Source organism: Propithecus coquereli, unplaced genomic scaffold, assembly GCF_000956105.1.
Source record: "Propithecus coquereli isolate 6110/MARCELLA unplaced genomic scaffold, Pcoq_1.0 Scaffold10, whole genome shotgun sequence".
NCBI lineage: Eukaryota > Metazoa > Chordata > Mammalia > Primates > Indriidae > Propithecus > Propithecus coquereli.
In genome coordinates, this window is record NW_012133858.1 from 4,457,178 (window position 1) to 4,481,251 (window position 24,074).

Sequence of the window (24,074 nt, forward strand, 5' to 3'; positions counted from 1 at the left end):
TGCTTTGTCTTTATTGTTCTTTTTGCTCCTGTGGGTTCATACTTTAAAAAAAAAACTTCTGAATTATTATTTTAGCAGCTTTAGAACGTATTCTCCTCTGTGTTTAACTGGTAGTTTTTCTGGCTTTATCATTTGCTTGTACTCCTGCTAAGCCCCAGCTTCTCCATCCCGTGTTTATGTTCTTGCTGGGGTTTTTTTCATTTTTATTTTAATTTTTGAATCAATTACATTCACATAATTCAAAGAAAAATTTTAAGTGCTTGAAAAGTAGACATTGAAAAGTCTTGCTTCTACCTAATTCCTCCTTCCCCTCTGCCTCCCACCCCCGAGCAGTTCCAACCTTGACTAGTTTCTTGTGTGTTCTTAAAGTGTTTCTTTATGCAGATAAAAGCACGTGGGAATAAGTATATTTTATCTCCCCCTTTTTCATGTAAAAGCTAGCAAGTTCTAGACTGTCCCGTCCACCTCCAGCTGTGTCCGTGTCATTGTCCTTCATAGCGCTCCACCCTCCCTAGCGTGGGGGGACCGAACTTTAACTCCCCCCCCTACTGATGAACACTGGGTTGTTTCCAGTCTTTGCTACGGCAAATAGTCTGTAGTAAATACCTTCGAATGCACATACTTTGTACATGTGCAGGTGTATTGTAAAGACAAATTTCTCTGAAGTGGAATGGTGGTGTTTTGAGGGGTCAGTGGGGTGAGCCCAAGTAAAGGAACCTAGATTTCTTGATGTTTGCCTGGGAACATCGCCTGGCTAGGGGCTCGTTCCAGAGCTGGGTTTTGCGGCCAGTCCTGTCTGACATTGGGTATGCATGGGCTGGGAGTGATTTGCCCTCTCCCTGCCACTTTCCATTTCTCGGGACCAGGGAGACTGTGGCCGCCAGTGGGGCCTAGTCAGAAGCGCCAGAGTGGGTTTCTGAAGATGACACCAAAACCCAGGCTTCTGTGAGGGGTAGAAAGGTGGGAGTGGGGGTGGCTGATTCCATTGTGTCGGCTACATTGCTCTTTCTGATGAATTTCCAGCCCTGGCTGCTGGAACTTTAAATTTTTTTCTCCTGTAGGCTCTCAAAGGCAGGAAACAATGATTGTCTTTTCACATTTGTCATCCTCAAGGGTTTTTTCAAAGCTGCAATTAAGGTGCCCTGGCAAAGGTGCTTGTGGCAGTAAAGCAGCAGGGAGTTTGTGTCACTGCAGTATTGTCCTGAACTTGGGAGCAGGGGAGGGCACCTGCGAGCCTCCCCTCTTCATAACAGCTGGTGACATAGATATCAGCCCGGTCACACTATGGAAAACAGGCCCCAGAGAGGTCAGGCAGCTGCCTAAGGTTTTGCAGCTGAGGGCTGGTAGAGCTGGTTTGGCCTCTGGGAGAACTGGATGAGTTGGTTCTTGGCCTCTGGGGAGGATCCGTGACATAGGGTATGCTGTCACAGTTAGGATACCCCCAGCCTTGGTGGCTTCCCTCACCGTGACGCAGGCTGCTCAGTGAATGCCCCTGCACCCCCACATGGCAGCTTCCCCTTGCCCAGCCCAGATTTGGTCTTTCGCAGATACCTGGCCTCTCCCTGGCCTCCTCACCCCCTCCCCTCTATTATCCCATCCTCCCTCTACTGCCCTCTGGGCGGTTGTAAACACAACTGTGAGCTTTTCCAAAGGTCACTTTTTCCTGTTGCTATTTATTCTTGCCAGTCTGCTAAAAGTTTGAAGTAGCTTGAGAAAGCTAACAAGCCCCCAAATTCCTGGGGAGAAGTGAGATTTCTTGAGCTACCTAGAGAGCTATAACTAAAAGCCACTATTTGTAACAGGACATCTGCTAAGTGCTTCTCTGCGGCTTTGTGGGGAAGGTGGAGGTGGGCAGGGCCACAGCACTGACCCCACGACTCCTCCATGGGGGCGGTTTCTGGCTTGTTAAAGCCCAGGCCCCTGGAATGGGCCATGCCAAGCCAGTGGGGGCTTTGTGTCCGGGGGCTGGATCTTGGAAGGGCTGCTCGGGCCCCGGGGCCTGCTCTGAGCTCTGCCTGTTTTTGGTCTTCCAGTCCACAGCCGCCACAGCCCCAGGTCCCCGAGACTCCCTGGGCAGATGAGGGCGGCTCCGTTTATCACCTGACCGATGAAGACTTTGACCAGTTTGTGAAGGAACACTCCTCTGTCCTCGTCATGTTCCACGCCCCATGTGAGTGGAACTTTGCTCTTCCGCCTCCACCTGCCCGCTCTCAGAGTAGGACGGGCGTGCTGCTTTGGATGTGAGTCCAGCCAGCACTTACTTGTTGGTTGCCAGGAGCCATGCTGAGCCAGGGGATGCAGTGGTGACAGGCCAGGTCCCCGTCCTCACTGTGCACAGGGCCCACCCAGCATCACTGTGGAAACAGCATGGCAGTCCCAATAAGGCTGCATGTGTCCCTTAGCTAGAGCTCAGTGAGGCTCCGCCACCCATGGATCTGAGCGGCTTCCTCCAAGTCAGCATGAGTTGGAGGTATTAGGCCTGAAAGTACCCTTAGATATGATGAGCAGCTGTTGCCCTTCATCGTATTGGGGGTGGGGGCCTGTACTTGCTGAGTGGGCATGGGGAGGCCAGGCTGGAGCCTCAGATCTTCCCGCATCTAGGATGCCTTCTTTCTGCTTCACCTGGTTTCAGTCTCAGCCTGAAACGACCACAGTGAATCAAGGAAGTAAATGCCATAAAATGTGCTTATAATAGTGGCTGGAAGGCCTGTAGCTCAGGATTTTTCTGGGCCAGTATCCTCCCCATGGAGAATGGAAAATTGACTAGTTGGTTTCCAAGAAGGGGAAGGCTACTCCTTGGAAAAAGAAAGGGCCTCATGAGGACAGGGAACAGCAGCGCGGGGCACAGAGCTGGCTCTAGCCATCTGATGGGTGGTCCCCAGCGCAGCCTGGGGCAGGTGTACGTGTGTGGGGTGCTCTTCTCTTGTAGCCTCCTGCTGGTTCTTTGGCCCAGTGATGGTGGGTATGAGATTGTGGAGGAGGGAAAAAAGCAAGAAGTAAGTGCTTCACGGATCAATACCATAATTGCTGTGTCATAGCGCATAAGGACAGTCTAGTCCATAGAGGCATATTCTGGAATGAGAATACATTATTGATCCTCTTAATCATAAGGGTCCTGTGCCAATAGTTTTGTCACCCTATGGTAATGACAAAGTGCCTTCCGGAAGGGGGGTTGTCGCCTTTCATTTTACCCACAGTGCCACAAAGTGAGTATGAATAGCCCCATTTTACAGGTAAGGAGACTGTTGCACAGAGAGCTGACATAGACTGTCCACTGCTCTGTGAGTCCTGTACTGCTTTTGACTTCAAGAGCTTTATGATCCAGGAGGAACGGGTCCCTGCCCCTCTCCCCTTCCCCCACAGCACCTGTGGGTTTTGTTTGTCCGGGAACTGTTCATAAGCGTGCTCTTTCTGTGGATTTCCCTAACTCTTTCTTTCTTACAAGTGCTGACTCTTGAGCAGATCCAAAAGAAAAGTATTTCCTATGGCTCTTCTCCTTCTGAGTTTCTAGAAAACAGACAAAAAAGACCTAAAGAGTAAGTTTCAAAGACCCTCCAGTCTTGCATGACTCTCTGATTCAGGGCTTTAGGAGGGTGTCACCCCCAAGTCTGCTAGGGCCTTGGTGAGGGTGTCCCCAAGGTTTGAGGTACCTGCAAAACTGCCCACTGTTAGGCCAGCCAGGCAGCACTGCAGTGGTCTCCTGTTAAAATATGCTCTCCTTGCCTACTGCTGATGGAAGCAAGTCTTGCAGGAAGTTATTATGTTGAAATCACCCTGCTTGCCTCCCTGAAGGAAGGCTGTTTTCACTTCCCCCTCGGGGAGCTCCAGCCTCCTCACCCCCATGTGTCTGTGCTTCCAGTCAGAGTTAAGAGAGCCCACCAGTCCCTGGCCATTCAAGGCTCTGCGTGTGGGGGTTGATTCCTGCTGGGCTGGCAGAGTGAGAGGGTCAGGGCGCAAGTATGCAGTTAATTTCCTGATGAACTGCCCGTTAACACTGCTGTCAGATGGCAATGGCTCTGCATTAAATAATCTCTCTACACACTCCTTCGTCTAGGAGCACGGTCTTGAGCTGGAAAGGGATGGAATGCACAAGGTTTAAAGGGAATTCAGAGCTCAAGGCAGATGAACTGAGAACAGAGAGCTCTTAGCTGCCTGGCTTTGCACCTCGTGCCAGAGTGCTCTGGAGAGCCCCCAGTATCCAAAACCTGCTTGTGTATTGTTTGAGGGGCCCAGAGAAAAGGACAAATATCAGGAGGCCAGAGACCAGCAGCGCTGTTCCAGGTTTCCCAAGTGCAGAACAGGTGAACTCTGGAAATCATAACGTTACAGGTGTCAGTCCCAGGCCAAATAGGGAGTAGTTTGCAGACAGACCATTTTGGAGACTTAGAAAAACAAGTTGGGATCTGTCAGTGTAATGCACCATAGAGTCTATTGAGGATTGCCGACGTGCTTCATTTGTTTCTCAGGATAGGATTACTAGCTTGATGAATTAGCATGTCTTTTTTTTTTTATCAAGACATTTGACAAAGTGAGTTGCTGTTTTCAATCTCCTCAGTACATTGTGACTGTGAATCTGGCCTGCTTCTGTCTAGAGGGTGTGTACTTTTTTAAATCTGCAACTTCGTTGAAGCTGTAAAAAACAGGGCATATTTAGGCATCAAGGGTTAGAATTGGAAAAAGGATAGCCAACTAAAATGTCAAACAATTGTATTAGGATTTTAAAGCACCCCAGTAGAACCGAAATAGCGGGGTTCAAATTAAAAGGCTCAATTTACTTTTATGAGTCTACTAATTAGGAACGTAATGCACGTTCGTTTTATAAAGAGATGACGTAGGAAACCATAGAGAAGAAAATTAAAATGATTCCTGATACTGATGCCCAGGGAGAACCGTGGTCTGTCTTTGCAGTGTTATTTCTATGCACATCATGAGTGCTCAGTCCATGGTCGTTGCCTTCCTGGTCCTGCTTTGAAAGGCCAGGAAGGCAAAGGGTCTTCAGCTTCCCTCCTGACCTGTATCTGCCCCAGGTGGGTCCTCCCTGGCACCTGTAGGTTGCAGAGGTAAGTCACTTGCTTCTCTGCCTGAAACGTTCGTGGCGCGCCCATGCAGCCACAATCCTGGGTTCTTGGCAGGAAGGCACACAGCCCCCCCCAGTTGCTGTGTATTATCCATTCCCTGGGGTTGGACTGCCCCTGAGACCTCCACGGGCCCCTGCTCTTGCCCTCTCTTCCCAGCATTCTTGCCGCTCGCTCACCACCTCAGCCTCTCTTGTCACCATATTGTCTCCCTTCCCTCCCTCTCCCAGCAGCGGACTCGTTAGAAGCCTTGCCACAGATTCTTCCGTGGCTTCTACATGTGATGCCTGAGTCACCATTGAGTAAATAAGCACAGGCCAGCCATAGCACCAGCCCCTCTGCCTCGGTGGGCTCTAGTCCTGCCCCAGGTCTGCCCCACAGCCCTGCCTTCCAGGAGCTGGGCCAGGTGTCCTGGGGAGGGCAGGCCGAGAGTGAGCAAAGGGCTCTGAGAGGGCCGTGCGTGCAGTGCCATGTGTGGCAAAGCCTGGCCCTGCGGCCCAGAGCAGCCCTTCTGTCACTCAGCGCTTCCCTTTGTCAGCAGGTTTCGTGCCTGTCCACCCTCTGCCCCTTGGCATGGGGCCTCGCATGCAACATCAGCCTGGTACTCATCCTGCAGAGAACAAAGATGGTGTCCACCGAGGGCATGTCAGTGGGACACTGGCTGCTGCTGCCCCATGGTACCTTTCATTTCTTTCTGCAGCGTTCTGTGTGAGAAAATCAGATTGTCTGATGTCAGTCGTCTTCTCTTGTCGCTGTTTGGCTTTTGTCCCTCTGCATGAAAGCAGGCCTGTGTTAGGCAGGGAAGGGACACAGTGCCATCAGTGGGGGATCCCAGGGAGGGGTGTCCCTGTGGAGCAGCGTGGCTCTCTGCTGGGCCTAAGACAGAAGCTGCGGGAGATGCAGAGCACCCCTGCCCTTCCTCTCTCCAGTCCTGCAGGGATCTCGGGAGCCACGCAGCTCTGTCCTCGAGTGCCTCCCGCCCCATGGGCCCCTCTTCCTTGGCAAGAGGCCCAAGACAAGATGTTTTCTTCGCCACAGCTCTCCCCCAGCAGGTGTGTGCTGGCAGCTGCAGCCACCTTCCTTCCAGGAGCTGGGCTGTCTCTGGCAGCAGGTCCCTGTCAGACTCCAGATTTTCTACCATCACCTTTTTTTTTTTTAATAAGCTTTTAACTTTATTTTTGTCTTACTCTCAAAGTGATATGTGATCTTTGTAGAAAATCTAGAAGGCACAGAGAAATATAAATCATCAAGGAAAAAAAACTACCTATAATCCCATTATCCAGAGGCAACCTCCTTTCACTTTTTGGCATCATTCTTGTTAGTCTTTCTTTTATTTTTTCCCTTGTTTTTAACTTTTATTATTTAAATTAACATACAGTAAAGTTGACCCTTTTTTCTTCCCATATATAGATTTGTGTAACTATCATCCCAAAAAACACATCGATGCCATCACTTTTATTTTTTAATTGCACAAATAATTTAAGAATAACATTAACAGCATCCTTGTTATTAGCTCTGCAGGACTCAAGGGATAGGTAAGAATATAGTACAAAGAACACCCAGGGCTGACCACTCTAACAGTTGGTAGTATACCCTTCCTTCTGCCCTGCTTCTACCTATATAACAGGACTTTTGCTTTTTTAAAAAAAAAACATAAATAAGATCATTCCCTGTCCATTTTTCTGGGATTTGCTTTTTTTTTTTTTTACTTATCAGTCAGTCTTTAAAATGTTTTCATGTAAATGTCAAAGTTGGCAAATAAATCTACCTCAATGTTTTTAACCACTGAGTAGTTTTGTAATAAGTTGGATATGCCATACATTTTAAACCATTCCTGTATTGATAGACATTTGTCTCCAGTTTTTCACTATTCAAACAACACAAGGAATATTTGTAAACACATGTAATTGGGAACATGTCTAAATATTTATGATTACTTCCTAAAAGCGAAGTTGCTTGGCCATGGGATAGGTATGCTTGCTTGAACTTTGATGTAATAGATGCTGCCAAATTGCCCTCCAGAAAGGTTTTAGCCTACCTAGCAGTACGTGGCCGAGCCTGTGTCCTTGGAACCGTGATACCATCAGCCTTTTATATTTCTGCTAAGCAGGGCAAAGAGTGACCTGTCTGCAGTTCTCTGACCTCTAGGGAGGTTGAGCATCCTTTCATGTGATAATCAGCTTTTCATGTTTCTTCTGTGGACCACCCATTTTTCTGCTGAGTTGTTTGTCTTTTTCTTCTTGACCTAGAACTCTACAATTATGGCTGTGTTCCATGTTCTTTCTCTGAGTCTTGTTGCATGCTTTAGCTTTGTTGATGGTGCTTTTCATTGTACAAAGCTTTCCATTTTTTGTAGCCGAATAATAGCTATAATATTTACTGAGCATTTACCATGAATCAGACATTGTTCTAGGTACTTTCCATATGTAATCTTCACTACAAATTCTGTGAAGTTGGTATGATCATTCCCATTTTTTAGGTAAGAAAAGGGAGGCACCAAGAGGTCAAGAAACTTGTCACAGTTCACATAGCCAAAACAGTGATCCAGAATTAAAAACTGAGGCAGTGCTAGAGGCTACAGCCTGACCACTCAGCTGTTCTGCTTCCTCCATCCTGACCTCTGAGATTCATGAGTTGCTTAGGAAATCCACCTCTAGGATATAAAAATAGTGCCCTATATTTTATTGTAATATTTTTATTTTTTCATTTCTTTCTTTAATGTATCTGGATTTTTCATTTGTTTGCTGTGCCAGGTAGGAAGAAGGAATTGAATTTTATTTGTCTTTTTTTTCTGTGCATCTTTTTTCTTTATATTTTCCCCTTAACATTATTTTGTATTTTCATATGTTATTAAAAATGCTTTTTGTACATGCTTTTTGTGGTCACATAATATTCCATTGTATAATGGCACCATAAATTACTTAACCAGCACCATAATACTGAATGTCTGAGTTGTTTACTGTATTTCCCATTGTAAATCATGCCGCAGAGAACATTTTCATGCATAAATATTTGTCCCCATGTCAGATTATTTCCTCTGGATAGAGGCCTGGAAATAAAATTTTAAAAGCTTGTTATCTACATTTTGCACTAACATAAAGGAAAAAAAACATACTCCACACAGGAAGAGGGGCTGTGCGATGAATAGAGAATCCATCAGTGTGTGAGTCTGCCCCAACATGCCTGAGACTGTCGTGAGTCTGCTTTGGCGCGGATACAGTTGGAAGCCTTGAAAGAGCCCTGAGTCTCTGTGTGAAGACATCCATGTTTTTGCTAGCATTTGTAGGAAAGCCATCCTTCCTGGCTTGCCCCAAGCCATGTTCTAGGCAAGGCAAGAACCAGGCTCACCTAGAGTCCTGGGTAATAATGTGGTACCCTGCCTACCAGGGAGCTTTACAGATGAATCTGGTTCCCTGGAAAATTCTGGTTCCAGCATCCAGGAAAGCCCCATAGCTGGTCTGTAATGAAATCATAAGTATAATTGAATTTAATGAAATCCAGAGGAATCTGAGGGCTTGGAGTCGACAGGGGGCCAACATTCCCACAGCCAGAAAAGAGCGTGGTGGAGAGTCGATGTGCGGACCTCTGTGCCAGATCACGAAAGTGAGAGTAAGTGCACTTACACAGACTGTAGAAACCCAACAAGGAAGTCTGGCCGTAAAACTTAATGGCATATCAAATCACAATCCGGACACTAAATGCAGTGGGCCAGAGCCATCCTCCACTGTCCCACTGCCCACGCAGCCAGGGACATCCTGAAGGCCAGGCCCAGGAGGCTGGGCTCAGTCACTGCCGTCTCTGTCCATCAGCCACAGTTCCCAGGACAGGCGGGTGTCAGGGAGGGAGATGTTTGCTCAGCCAGACCTCTTCCCTCCTCTGGGCCTGGCCTGGCTCCTCATTCAAAACTCTGTTTGCAGAAGTTTATCGCTTGGCCTCAGTGTCTTGTTGAGGGAGACAGAGGGAATTGATGCCAGAATGGGAAACTTTAAGGACATCAAGAGAAACTCTAGGGTATATATAGGAAGCTTCAGAACAACGTCTTTAGATGTTGAGGATTTCTGCAGACGTTTTCCAGACCTAGTAAGGAGCAGGGGAAGTGCGTAAATGGTGGGGGGATGGGAGGGGGTGTGCACAGGACCTGGCTGGGCACTAATTACAGGTATTTAGTCAAATTAGCAACTATTCGGGTACAAGCCATGCCCCTTGCCTATAAAGAATTTAGTCCTGTTAAACCTTTTGTGCACAAATACAGACTTAAACAATCCAGTCCTGAGGTTAATTCATTCAGAAAGTGTGTGGAGTGCGCCATCAGTGTCAGCGCTATGGTGGTGAGCTGGACAGAGCCTACATGCCAGTGGAGGGGATGGGCAGGGAACAGGTAAGCAGATTACCCCAGCTCTTTTAAGTATAACTAAGAAATGAAACAGGATATTGGAGGAGAGCATGATGGGCTACAGATGCGCCAGCAGGGGGAAGTGGGGGAGAAGCTTTCGTTAAAGCCTCGAGTGTTAGTGACCCAAGAGGTCCCACCTGGCTCTCCCCGACCCCTCTCCTCCTCGGGTCGCTGAGGTGGTGGCCGCCGCCTGGAAGGAGAGGCTGCTTGGCGTCCCCAGCTGGATTGCAGGCTGCGTGTTTCCATGGGGGCAGTTCAGTGAGGCAGAAACAGCCCTGCGTGCTCCGTGTGCTTCAGGTACATTCCGTGAAACAGGACTTTGCAGTCACTCTTGGGGATTGCCATGTGATCTGTGTGTAAAAGTGTTTCTGTGGGGAGTCGTCTGTAACCCTGTGTGCGTTTTCCTGGAAAGAGGGTTTACCCTGGGCTTGTGATCTCAAAGGCGCCTGGCCCGGGAACTGCTGAGACCCCCGCGGTGGATAGCCGGGCCAGGCTCAGCCGGGCTACCCTCCCCACCCAGGGGCTCCTCGGGGGCCAGGAGCTCAGTGGTCCCAGGGAAGCCTTGCCCAGCCCAGGCAGCAGAATTCCACACTGCTGAGTGGGGCTCAGGGACGGTCTCACTCCTTTGAGGCTGCTGTCCTCCTGACTGGGCCCTCTGTCCTCTATCTTTTACTGACTTGCCCGTGCATCCTTTCATCTGCCTCTTCCAGGAGGTCTTCTCAAACCCCTGGTCTCCCTAGTCTTCATGTACTAATTATTTAAGTAGGTCTGTTCTTTTCATTGCTGACCAACAAATATTTATCGCATATCTATTAAATGATAGTCCTTTTGCTTCATGTGGAGGTACCAGGTAAAAAAATCCCCAGGCCCCGCCTTTAAGGAGTCTCAGTCTGGAACTTGGCGCCCAGCATGATGAGTGTGTAATGCGTGTGTGGCATCATGTCCAAGGGTCCCAGGAAGGAACTGCCTGCTCCCTGGGGACAGGGGGCAGAGGAGTACCCTTTCTCTGCTTCACCTCTTGAAGGCATGGTGTGTGCACCATGTCCCGCTGTGGACCCCAGACCACGGTGCTGTCTGTCACCAGGCTGGAAGATCCCAAGGGCTAAAACCGTCTCTCCCTGTTCTGCATTACAGCCCACAGGAGCAGGGAGCCCCCACGTGGCAGTAGCAGGAGTGCCCACATGCTCAGCACTTTCTCCCCCTCCTGCCCACTGGGCATGGTGGAGCCTCTGAGTTGAGGGTTAGAGGTGTCCCTCTTCCTTGGGCCCATTTGGGAAGAACCAGCATGTTGGTACAGCTGGGAGTTGTAGCCACTCCCTGAGCTGCGGTCCATCAGGGTCAGTATCTCTGATTGAGTCATGTCCCTAGTGCTCTGTCCAGAGGAGGGGCTTGGCAGCACTGCCTGGCAGCTCAACGATCAGTTAGATTTTTTGTTATCATTAAATGGGGGGTAGTCATTCTGGGGCCCCTTGACCCTGGGAGAGACCAGGTGAAGATGGGCTGAGGCAGCCAGGTACAGGCAGGAATGGAGCGGAGAGATTAAGAAAGAGATACGTTCATGTCACCTGACGTTGAGCTCTGCAAGAACAACCCGGAAGGAGACAGGAACTTTCATCCTGGCCGAGGTCTCAGATGGAGGCAGGAAAGCTGATCTGTGGCTCAGAGGGCTTCTCAGAGGGCATGGGAGGCCTCTTGGGAGTTCTCCTCTGATACTGCTGGTGTGTGACTTTCTGTCTTCCTTTCTTCTTGTCTTTTTCCTAACGATCGGTAGTAGAATTGCAGTGCTCTTGCTCCCACACAGTAGCACTCCCCCAGAAGGTTGAGTCACATCCTGTCACCCGCTGAGCCTGGTGTGTGCGTGGTCCTGACACAGCCAGGCGCTCACCTTGCGAGCGGCCTCCAGCCTGAGCCAGTAGGGACCTCTCGCCTCCCAGCCCTCCAGCATCACAAGCCAGAAAGTGCTTTCTAATAAATGAAAATAATTTACAAATGCTGATGTCCGTCATCTACACAGAGTGCTTGTTTTCTTTTTAATGTATCAAATTTTATTATTTGTGACATCTTACTGCATTCATGTGGTTGTAGAGGAAAGGGTGAAGCGGTCTTTATCCCAAGAAAATGCCATTCATTTGGAAACAAGTCAAACCCCATCATATCATGTGGGGACAATTGGAACTTAATTTTTTCCCATACTTTTGCTTTTGTGACTTTTTATTTCCAGCTTAAGGCCCCAGACTCCCTTCTTCCCAGAGAAGATGATGGTGATAGCAGCATGGTACCAGGAAGCATGTGCTGCCTGTGGCCTGGCCCCCAGCCAGATTGCTTGGGTCTTCAGCCCAGCTCTGTGACCTGTGGCTGTGTATGTAGCCTTGGGGTGTCATCCACCCTCCTGGTGCCTCGGTTCGCTCATCCATAGAATGAAGATAATGTCTTACCTTGAGGGGCTATTGTGCAGATATAAAGCACTGGTCGGTACCTGGCACGCCAGGGCTATATACATGTCACCGGTGTTGATTCTGTGGTTATTTCATTTTTGTCTCTTGAGCACCTTTCTCCAACCCCACCCTACTCCATGTGGATTAGGGAAAAGATCTCCTCCCTTGAGCAGGCAAATATCCTTCTTTCCTCTCAGGTACCCCCGGTGTCTGGGAATCCTTACAGAGGTGGTGCAGGACACCCCTGGGCCTGCATGCCATGGGAATGATTTCTCTTGCTGTCTCCCCACAGGGTGTGGACACTGTAAGAAAATGAAGCCAGAGTTTGAGAAGGCAGCGGAAGTCCTCCATGGAGAAGCGGATGTAAGCTTCCTTTCCTGACCCCACACCATTCTCTTTTAAAGACTCACTGACATGAGGAATCATTACAACAACTGGCCCTGGAAGTCCTGCAGCAGCTCTCCCGGTCCCTGGAGGCCTGTGGTACCTCTGTGTCCCCAAGTAGACATGTCTCCGTCAGACAGGTGGGGTGCCTGCCTGGGATCAAGGGGACAGAAGGACTTTGGGGCCACGTTCTCATGCCCATCCAGGTGACCTCTGTCTGCTCCCTCTTCTGGGGCCCTGGCTGTTAGGAGCAAGGCCCCAGTCTGCCCAACATGGTTGATGGGGCAGATTCAAAGGCCTCATTTTAGCCCATAAATGAGAAATGATGGACATGCCAATGTTGAGCTGTTCCCTGGGACTGGGAGCCCATAGGACTAGCCACCCCCAGTCAAACTCCAGCAGGTCCAAGATGGGTTGGGGAGAGGGCAGCATCTGGGCCCCTCTGTTCCACCAGCACCGTGTCCGAGGCTGTAATGCATGGTTGGCCTTTCCCCCATCCCAGAGCTCTGGTGTCCTTGCAGCTGTCGATGCCACTGTCAACAAGGCCCTGGCAGAAAGATTCCACATCTCAGAGTTTCCTACATTGAAGTATTTTAAGAATGGAGAGAAATATGCAGTGCCTGTGCTCAGAACAAAGAAGAAATTTATTGAGTGGATGCAAAAGTAAGTTTTATGCTCTCGATAGCACATCTTAGCTGCGGGCTGTCGGCCGCTGGAGACTGCCTGGAGGAGATGAAGCAAGCTTCATGGCCCACTGTCCTGGGCTCAGGGCCCACAGGAGCCGAGACAGATTTGGCTCCCTAAAGCCACCCCTCATGTGCTGGTCCCATGTCCTGATGCAGCAGGTCACTGGCAGCCCCTTGGGATGCAGCTCTGTGAGCTCCACTAAGCCGTGGGTTCCCTTTTCTCTCAGTCTCCTTGGCCCCAGCTCTACTATCTGCATTTTATTCCATCCCCTTGGACAAATGATGGGAACACACAGCTCTTCATGTCCAGAGCTGGACTTATTTTGTCCTGGGTGGATGGACTCCTCAGACATGATGTTCTGAGAAACACCAGCTTATGGAATGGGAGCAAAGTTACCACTAGGTTCAGGGGAGGCTCTAGCAAGGGTGAGTGGGCTGGCGAGGTCCTGTCATCAGCTCCTCCTACTTTGTCCTGCTCATCCACTAGGGGAGGATTCTAAGGGTAGCCAGGCCATTGTTTTAGGGACCAGGGGAGAGGGGCGGTTTTCCTCTGAAAGGGACAAGGTGCCTTCTGGTATCTGAAGCAGGTGGCTGATTGACACCTGCTTGTCCAGCCTTGTGCTGATGCCAGGGCCATTTCGCTGGGAGGTACTGAGTGGCGTGGGCTCATGCCAGGCCCTTGTGATGCTTGGACATGTGGGTAGAGAGCCGAGGGGTTGGGAGCATTGCTTATTGTTGATCAGTGCTCCGGAGTCCTGGGCAGAGGGCCTCTGTCCCTCCTGTGTGTGACCCATGCTGCTGAGGGCCTGAGAAGCGCTGGGTTAAAGCATGGGCTCTGCAGTCTGAGAGACCTAAGCTCTGATCGTGACCCTGAGCCACCTACTTGGCCCCTCTAAACCCAGTTTCTCATCTGTAAAATGGAAACGATACTTTCCCCATAGACCTGTCTAGACAATTAAATTAGACCGTTGTAAAAAGTGCTTAGCACGGTGCATGACATGAAAATACTCAAACAGAGGAAACTGTTTTTATGACCGATTCTAGCCATCACTGGGACTTTAACTGATGATATCGATGTGTGAGTGATGATACCGCCCAGCCTTTGCAGAATGCCTTCCTACTTCTTGCCCCATTTTATCTTCAAAGCCCTACTGAAGGCCAGAACTCTTATGCCTATTTCATTGATGAAGAAACTTAGGTTCAGAGAGGTTAAGTGCCCTGCCCAGGGACAAACAGTAGTTCTTTCGGGCTCTTTGAAGGGATCCTTCAGGTGGAGCATGAACAGCAGATGGCTCTGGGATGGGAAACTGAGGCTTGTCACCCAGAAGCAGGACGAGCAGATGGCATGGGGCAAAGCGGATGGTGTTTCCAGGTGTGTGCATGGGTGGCCGAGCTGTGGGTCACTGAGACGTGCCTGCCAGCACGCCAGCCTGGGGAGGCAGCGTTCAGGGAAAGGGCAGAGCAGAAAGGTCAGGCGAGTGGTGTCAACCATGGAGCCAGGGGACCAGGAGGAAGACAGGAAGGCTGGGAGGGGCCAGTCTTGGTCACTGGCGCAGGGGTGCCATTAACCTAAATGGAGAAGTCAGGACAAAAACTGGTTTGGGAGGTGCGGAGGAGGAGCGAGGAGTAATGTGTTCTAAGTCACAGTGGGTTTGAGGTGACCGTGGGACCTCTGGCTGGAAATGCCTGAAAAAGACCCAGAATTAATGGGCTTGGGTGAGAAGTCGGGGCTCACATTATCCTCAGCCACAGGCATCAGTGGAGCTGTGCAGAGGGGTGAGATCTTTTAAGAATTCAGGGGCTCCGAATAGAACCAGGAGAAGAGAGAGGGCCGTGCTCAGCGGGGTGCTAGGCCTGGCGGTCAGGAATCGGGTGGCGCAGGGCTGTGGCGAGAGTATGGAGGAGGACATGGCAGCTCGGTGCGCTCCCAGACATTGCTCAGAGAGGAGAAAGAGGGAAGCTGGGCTGTAGAGAGGGGAGCAGGGGAGCAAAGGCTATTGAAAGACCCTAGAGATCCATACTTACAGGAGGCAGAGTGGAGATTAAAAAATTATAAGCATTTATTCAACACCTGGCATTTGTTAGAGCATCAGTAAATATAAGTTCCTGGATGGACTAGGTGCCTAACACGCACCGTCTCTGTTCTTCATAAAGATCCCAGAAGTAGGTGCCATTGTCCTCATTTAACAGGAAATGGAGGCTTACAGGGTTGGCAACTTACCGAAGGCCACGCAGCTGGGAAGTAATCCGGATTGGAACCTAGACCCACCTCCTTGGCCTGTGCTCTCTCCACCAGAATGATGGCTGAGGATTAGAAAGGAGATAATGGATGGGCATTTAGAGTCCCAAAGGAGGGAGGGAGGAGGGGCTGGGGAGCCAGGTGGAGGAGGTTCTCCACCCCCGGTGAAGAGACGAGCACCCACATCCAGGGAAACTGCCCTGCCCTAAAACAGGACCAGGCTTCCACAGCTTCACAGAATGGCCCCTTAATAGCCTCTGCAAGGGAATCAGAATATCTTTGCCGATGGTACAGACTTGTTCATGTTTAAAGTGAGGTTTTAAAATGAAACGTTAGAGGGAATGCAGTGATTTCTTCATGCATGTTCCCCTGGGTGGCCGGGGAGTGGGTTTGCTCACCAAATCTCTTCTCATGACTGCTTCCCCCTCCCCTGACACTGCTCACAGCCCGCAGGCCCCCCCACCTCCAGAGCCCACTTGGGAAGAACAGCAGACAAGTGTGCTGCACCTACTGGGGGACAATTTCCGGGACACCCTGAAGAAGAAGAAGCATGCCTTGGTCATGTTCTACGCGCCTTGTAAGTAGCTCGTGCGCTCACTGAGGGCCTGGCCCGACCACACCACCCCAGGGACCAGGGCAGAATCGATCCAGGATCATCTCTACTGTGAGCCAGGTGCCCTGATCTCATTCCAGGCTGAGGGGTCCTTAAAAGTCCAGGATCTCCTCATTTTGGGGAAGCCTTTCTCATGTCAGTCTGAAAGCCCCCTGCCTCTATGGTGGGGGCCAGTCCCCTCCTGTCCCTGGGCTCCCATGCTGCCTGCCCCTCACCTGGCCACTTTCTTCTCCCCGCTCAGCCACACCGCGGAACCCTCTTCCTGACCTTCCTGGAGCCACTTGGGGCAGAACCTGTGATGTAGGCACAGGCATATTCGCTCCTCAATTCTTGTTTCCATCAAAGCTTAAGTTGAGGAAGTAACCCGTTAGCTGACATTGGTGTTTGTGACCTCAGGTTTTGTGTATTCCCATTTTGAAGTTGTTAACTGATACTTAAAAGGAAAGGTTCTTAGACTTCCCACTCTTCTATTGCCCTTCTCTCTCTCCCCCCCAGGTTATAGCTCAGCTTAATGGAGTGGGGATAATAAAAGCTGCGGCAGCTCCATCTAGTCATAAACTCGCTGGGTTGGAGCCATAGCAGCCCTCCTGTTGGCGCCCCCGCCCCCACCTCTCAAGTGTCAGTAACTGTGAAGTCTCTGGGCTCTCTGGTGTCTGGGAGGGGTGGCCTTCCTGCCCCTGCCCTTCTGCCTTGCCGCCTCAGAGCCAGACTTGTGCCCTCAGTTCCCTGTAGAGCTTCTCACTGTCCTCGGCTGCGTAGCCTGTGCCTAGAAGCCTGAGTGGGTTTTGAGAAGTTGACATCATCCTTCTGGGCAAAGTAGAGTGTGGAAGGCTGAGCCTTGCCCAAGGCCATGTGGCAAGTTAGTGACAGGCCCATTCCACAGCCTGGGTGGCTCTCTCTCTGTGTCATATGCACAGTCCAGCAAGTGAGTGTTCTCAGCAGTGAACGAGAACCTGGCTACAGAAGTGGGAGTCCCTGACCAGCCACTGGGTGGACTTCACAAAGTCCAAACTAAGTACTTTCCCCAGAGATGTCCCCAGTGTCCTCCAAACCTCTGGGCCAGGGATATGGCATTCCCACCACCTCTCTTCAGCCCCTTCCTGACTGCAGGGCCTTCGTGACTTACAGAGGCCGCACTGGCTGCTGGGCAGGCAGGTTCCTGGATCCCCAGAGACTCTGGGCTGGTGACTGCTGCCCTGCTGGGCTGCTAAAGATCAACGTCCTTCCTTCTCTTCTTCCTTCATCAGATATATAAGAACAGCTCTGTGCTGGGCCGTGTCCCAGGCCCAGGATACAGGGGAAGGAGACATGTCCCTGCTGGTTCCCAAGGGCCTCACGTCCACTCCAACAAACCCTAAACCTGGCCCATTCGGGGCAGTGTCACCGAGTGACTCAGCCTCTGGCAAAGGGCTTGGTCTTTAGACTTTCTTCATCTCTCTTACCACATTTTTTTTTTCTTTTTTTGAGACAGAGTCTCACTCTGTTGCCCAGGCTAGAGTGCTGTGACATCAACCTAGCTCACAGCAACCTCAAACTCCTGGGCTCAGGCGATCCTCCTGCCTCAGGCTCCCGAGTAGCTGAGACTACAGGCACATGCCACCATGCCTGGCTAATTACTTTCTATTTTTAGTAGAGACAGGGTCTCGCTCTTGCTCAGGCTGGTCTTGAACTCCTGAGCTCAAATGATCCTCCCGCCTCGGCCTCCCAGAGTGCTAGGATTACAGGCATGAGCCACCATGCCTGGCCCTCTTACCACATTTTCTGTCCCTAAATCTTGGCCCAATACGTGTAGGGAAATACATCTGTATCAGTGGGTTTAAGGAGGAAGACTATCCAAGGACAAAAAAAAATCTTTTTTTATGATAAAAATAATAAAACTTATTTTTAATATGTATAAACATAGTATATAATATGTATTTACAGTTATTTATATATAAAGAATCTAAACACTACAGAAAGCAGAAAGGTCTAACAGTAAAGTCACATACCTGTTACAAGTAAAAAACAAAAACCTGTTCCTGCATCCCTGCTCCCCTTATATCTGCCTGCTCCCCCCACATCTGCCCCCCCATCCTGCCTCCCCAGTCTCCACACAGATCCTCCCACTGTTTCACTGTCCCCTTTACTCTGCGTGGCCTGGTCATGGTGACTGCCCTCTGAGGCCAGCATGGCTGCGTCTCTAGAATTGGAATTTTCCATCCTGTCCTCAGACTTTGCTTCTCTCTCCCTACCCTGGGAGGCTTCTTTGGTTTCCTGCTACACAGATGTGATGCCTTTTTTTAAAAAGCCCAAATAAGAAAAATCATGCCACTGCTGGCCCACCTGACACCTCTTGGAAACATCTTCATGCACTTTCTGAAACAGCCTCCCTTCCAGTTTCTCATCTGCTGTGCTCTTGCTCTTGGGTAATGAGAAAATCAGATGCAACAGAAGGCCAGTAATCTGGGGCCTAGACATTTTCAGTTGATAGTAATGGGGATTTGTACCAGGCTGACAGCTACCTTTGTACTTTGAATAAGCAAAATGGTTAAAAGGGAAAATTAGTACTGAAACCAGATTTTGAGGAAGGGGGTGGGTTATTTTCAACCAGGGGCCTGTAGCTGCCTGCAGGATACGTCTTTGATGTACCTTGTTAACCAGTGGATTGCACTCTTCAAGTGTTTTGAAAATGATATAACATCCTTTTCTAGTATGACATTTTCATGAATTAGAGCTGTTTTTCCCTCTGTTAGGTCAAATTAGTGAAGTATTACTTGAAATTGTCATGTTAAGCCATTTAACAAGCATCCATCCAGTCTCTGCCGTGAGTTAGGCTGTGCTAGGCACTTAGTCTCATTGAGTTGTGATGTAACCCATAACCAGCCCAGGTCTCTTCCACTCCTTCTGCGTCAGATGTTGGAAAAATCCGTCTAAGCCTCTCCCCATCACCCCCACGCTGTTGCAGGCCAACTGGCCACTCGGCCAGCTGGGCCGTATGGGTGGTCCTGCCCATCTCAGGAACAGGCTCAAGTACCAAATTCAGATTAAACTTGTAGCTTGGCCTTAATTTGGTTTCACAAAAGCTTTTGAAATGCCAGTCATTATTATCTTATTTTAAAAGGAGAAAACAGACGAACAGAGCCATTTCTTTGCCCACCCTGTCATCTCTGCCTGCTTTCCCAAGGCTGCCGGAGGCCCAAGTGCTGACCGATGTCAGAAGGTTGTGGGCTGGAGCCAGGTCTCCCTATGGGACATGTGGCCTTTCCCTCCTGGTTCTGATCAGAATTAATTACCACGGTCAGGGAAATCCTCCCCTCAAAGCCCTTCTGCCCTCTTGGCAGTTCCGTTCGCTGGTGTCTGGGAATGGTTGAGAGAGGAGGCAGGTTTGAGTTCTGATCTGTTCATGCTGAGGGAAGGGCCAGAGCAGCCTGCAGTGTCCTCGGCTCACTGGGACAAGAGGAGAAAGTGGCCCACACGCAGGTCTCTGCCCTGCTCCTGAGATATTGTCGTCAGAGCTGCAGGGGCTCAGGGTGACACACAGAACAAGAGACAAGATGATGGGGGGCACCAGTGTAGCTCACAGGCCCTCTCCACTGACAGGCCTTCTAGTGCCAGGGCACTTGGGGACTGTCTGGTGACTCCCTGTAGTTTGTCTTCCTCTTAGCCTGACCTCGGCCCCATGTTCTGGCTGATCGCAGAGCAAAGGGTGGACGGAGAGCCTGAGGACAGTCTGGGTCGCTACGGGGCTTGCTAGGAATGTGGAAGTTAGCAGAAGGCATGAGCAGTGGGGCTCAGGCAGAGTGGTCGCCCCCAACCCCCACACCCCTCATTTCCTAGCGCCATTTTCTCTCAGTCATGAAAAGGAGAGATGCTCCATTGTCGCTGGAGCAAGAGAAGATAGTGACAGGCTTGGAGAATCCCTCCCCTCCCTGGATCAGACTCGTCTGCCTCCTGAGAGCAGCCTCTGTGGAAGGAACCTGCAGAGCCAGACCTCAGGGGCCATCCCCCCAGCCCAGGCAGGAACATACCCTCCTTGCTGCTTTGGGCAGGGACTCCTACAAAGCCCTCTTGACAACAGATCAGACACGGGGAAGCGGGGTGGTTTGAGTGGCAAGGTTGGCACCTGGACCCTGACAGTGGGGCGGGGAGGGCTGGGGCTCTTGGAAAGGCTTCTCCTAGGTTCCAGGAAGCACCCCTGGGTCTTCTTCCTCCCTGCATGTGCAACACTGTCCTGTGCGCTCTCTCCCCCTCACGCAGGGTGCCCACACTGTAAGAAGGTCATTCCACACTTTACTGCCACTGCTGACGCCTTCAAAGAGGACCGAAAGGTAAGGATACCCCTCTTCATCTCTCATCCTGCCTCCAGCGGATCTTGCACCTTCCTTCCTCCATTCAGGTCCCCTTCCCTGAATGGGTGCAGTTCTGCTAAGACCCATAGGCAGGGGTTTCCTTGGGAAGGATTTATGCTGCACAATCACTTACTCGGAGGAGAGGGATGATAAAAGGGGTCATCTGTTTATTCTTTTAGCGTTTGAACCTTTTTGCAGTAGGATTGTAGTCATGCATTACTTATGTAATTGAAAATACAAATTAAAAAATCCAACAAAACTCAACTGGAGGAGGCCATGGTGGAGGAGAGCGAGGCTGTGTCCGTGGAGCCGCGTCCTGCGTACGTGAAAGGCTCCTGCAGCTGCCAACTGATGAAGCATAAAATTAACAAGCCGGAGCTGCAGATTGGATTAGAGGGGCCACCAGGCACATCCCCCAGGCAGCTCCAGCAGCTGGGGTGGTGGCGGCTGTTGCTGGGAGAGGGCTTGTGGGACAGGGGCAGACCCCTGAACTCAGGGAAGTCAGGTCACCTCCCAGTCCTTGAGTCCCTTCTCATCTGCACCAGGCAGGGTGCTGGGGCAGGGGCCTGCGAAGGCTCTTCCCAGGCCTGAGACTGGGTCACAGGTACCTCTCGCCTAACAGGCCCCAGAAGCCCACAGTCCGTTCCAGGAAGGTGCTCTCCACACCTGGCCCCTGAGAGCTGTACAGGGACAGTGAGTCAGAGGAAGCCAGGCTGGGGACAGGCACATGTATGGAGAAGGGGACAAACTGGGAACCAGATTCCCACTTAGACCCAGATCCCATGACCCTCTCTGGACTCAGGGCTTCAGTCATTACCCACAAGCCCTGACTGTGCCTTTGAGGTACTCCTCACCCCCTCCAGGAGGGAGTACAAGGACCAGAAATATTTTTCTCTTCTGCCCTCACTTGCCCTGCACTGAGAGGAGTATGGTAGGAAGGGGCTTCCCGTGTCCATCTCCCTCACCACCCGCCACCCACTGTGCCACCCGGGCCCTGTGCATACTACAGGTGGTGGTTCCTGCTCTGGGCACCCAGGGGTAACAAGCACAGCCTGGGCTGCCTGTCCCCAGGACTGGAATATCAGTCACCCCTTGTCAATTTCTATCACCCTCACCCAGAACGCTGGGCGCTCTGGGCGGACAGGAGATGGCTGAGGTGTGTGTGGTCGCCCTGCCTCACTGGCTTCTCGGGTCTTCACAGGCTGCAGGAGATCTGGGAAGGGACCCTGTGGCATACACAGAGCCTGGGTGTGCTTCTCCCAGCATGCTGAGGAGTATGGTGTCAGGGAGCACGGTCTAGCAGGGCGCCACGGTGGCTGGGGAAACCCTGGCGGGACGGCCCGCATTGACAACCCTCTGCCCACTCACCGCTGAGGCTGGCCAGGGGCCTGACCCACATCAGCACAGGGGAGGCCAGGCTTGCCAGGCCCACGGCGGGAGTCAAGAGCCAGCCCCTCCTCTTCCCCATGCCCCCTCCTCTGATGCACATGCACCCCATTTCCTTGAGACACCCCTCTTCTTAGACATCGATACACCTGCCTTTGCTTGCTTCATTGTCTTTTTTTTTTTTTTTTTTAAGAGGTAAGGTCTCACTCTGCCACTCAGGCTGGAGCACACAGTGGCACAAACATAGCTTACTGCAATCTTGAACTTTGGGCTCTAGTGATCCTCCTTCCTCAGCCTGCCGAGCAGCTAGGACTGCAGGCGAGCGCCACCATGCCCAGCTAATTTTTAAATTTTTTGTAAAGTCGAGGTCTTGCTTATGTTGCCCAGGCTGATCTTGAACTCCTGGCCTCATGCAGTCTTCCCACCTCGGCCTCCCAAAGTGCTGGGTGGGATTCCAGGCATGAGCCACTGCACCTGGCCCATTGTCTTAACTTGGGCCAGTAATGTTGCTGGCCTTTTCCTGGGTTCATTCCCTCTGTCCTTCCTTCCAACTTCCTTTATTCCAAGCCAGGATCACCCTCACTCATTTTCAGGAACGTACTTCTTAACCTCTCTGTCCAAGGCAGCTGGCCCGCTTGGGGTTCCTGGGGGTGGCACTCATGACATCAGGGAAGCCAGCCATCTGGGGGTACTGGTCACAGGCTGATGTGTGGGGACTGCTGGCCTGTCCATTCCCCCCTGCCTTTACTCATGAAGGATCAAGGCCCATGGAGCTGTGTCCCTGGCCCAGGGATGTACAGCAGGTCACTGACAGCCAGAATTGGGTCTAACTCCCAGTCCTTCCTGACAATCCATGCTGCTACCTCTTAGCTGGAATTGTGTCTTTTTTCCACCCAGAAGCCGGTCCCCGTTCCTTCCCCAATCAATATGCAGTTGGTTATTCACTTCCATTTTCATAGCCAAAGTCAATATTAGCTCCTGCAGAGATTTATTTTACTGAATCAATAAAGCTATGTGTGGCAGCTCATATTTTAGCTGGGGAGCCTCCGCCCCCTTCCAGGAGCTCACTTGGGGACTTTATCAGTTGACACACTGGTGGGGAAAGGACTCAAACTGTTAGTGTCGGACCAGATGGTGTCATTGAAGGGCAAGGAGGACAAGGACCCATGGTGGGCTAGCAAGGTGGGGCATGCCTCTCACTGCATATGAAGGTGTCCCAGCCTAAGGTGTGGCCAAGAGTGCTACCCTTGGCTGTGTAAAGGTCATCCCTCTGTGACTGGCCCACGTCACTCCTGGAATCTGGCCGTGTTGTATAGGTCCTCCTGAGTCCAAGGCTGGCTACTGCCCATCAGGAGTGACAGCTCCCCAAGGGCAGGGACCTCATTTGGCCTTGAATTCCCCACAGTCTTGACCCCTTAGGCCTCCGTAAATGTTGACTGAATGAAGGAACAATAACCTATTTGATGTTTACCGAGAGCTCGTCTTCCACTAAAAGCATCATGTCGTGTTGTCCTCACAGTAGCTGCTCAACTAGGTGCCACTGCACTCCTCATTTTGCAGACGAGGAGACTGAGTCTTAGAGAGACCGAAGGACTGGCCCAGAGTTCCTCAGCTGGAAAGGGGCAGAGTCAGAATCGAATACACAGCGTTGTCTGAGTTTGAGTTCTCCCAGAAGCAGACTCTGCACGGGGGGCTTCTGTGCAGGGATTTATTTGGGAGGTGGCCTCAGGAAGCACCGGAGGGGATGGAAAAAGCGACACAGGAGAGAGCAGAGACCCAATCAGGTGTGGTGTGGGCTGAGGAGGCCCCAGCCCACAGGAGGCCTCACTGGGATGTACACCAGAGTTGTCCCACCCGGTGGTCAAGGAAGCCGGGGTACTCGTCCTCGCCCCCTATCTGGTCATTGGCCTTGTGGCTGGGAGGAAGCTTTCAGACAAACAGTTGCAGGTGCTGTGGCAAGTGCCAGGACACGGCAGGGCACTGACAGTGTGTGCCCCGGGAATTCGTGCCAACTACCATAGAACAAATCTCGAATCCTGAGTGCTCATTCTGTGCTGCAGGCGATGGGCGCAAGTGTTGAGTTCAGTGTGAGGAGGCAGGCGTTTAGACGGGTGAAATTAGGGTAACTCAGAAGAGGTTTATCTGCTGCCTTCTTTCCAAAGAGTCTAAGCTGCTTCCTTTGGGGAGGGCTGCACTTGTCTCCTCTTCAGTAGAAACGGAGTGTCGATTGGCCTTTGCAGCTAGGAGTTGCCTTCTGAGTATGTGGCTGGCAGCTAGTTTAGGTGATTCAGAATAAGTACACATTTTTAATTTAGTAGAGTTATAAAACCACACACTACGTTTGCAACAGCTCCAGGGCATGTATACAAATTAAATTCATAATTTAAAGTGGATGCAGGGAGGCAGCAGCCTGGAGCAGTGCTCATCTAACGCTTGCACAGTGTAGCGGAGGAGCAGCAGCCTTGCCCGGGATGGACGCAGGGGACCCTCAGCCGCTGGCCAGGTGAAGGAGGAGTGCGTATCCCCTGGGCCAGG

The 24,074-nt window shown here is 51.1% G+C and overlaps 1 protein-coding gene across 1 annotated transcript in view; it reads left to right on the top strand.

The window, feature by feature from the left end:
- The window catches only part of PDIA5 (protein disulfide isomerase family A, member 5), an 87,883-nt gene that overhangs the window by 61,046 nt on the left and 2,763 nt on the right, over positions 1 to 24,074 (top strand). The window contains exons 11-15 of the mRNA XM_012641380.1: positions 2,034 to 2,170; positions 12,196 to 12,266; positions 12,790 to 12,950; positions 15,659 to 15,789; positions 20,062 to 20,132. Coding sequence (XP_012496834.1) covers positions 2,034 to 2,170; positions 12,196 to 12,266; positions 12,790 to 12,950; positions 15,659 to 15,789; positions 20,062 to 20,132 — 571 coding nt within the window. The remainder of the gene's footprint in view (positions 1 to 2,033; positions 2,171 to 12,195; positions 12,267 to 12,789; positions 12,951 to 15,658; positions 15,790 to 20,061; positions 20,133 to 24,074) is intronic.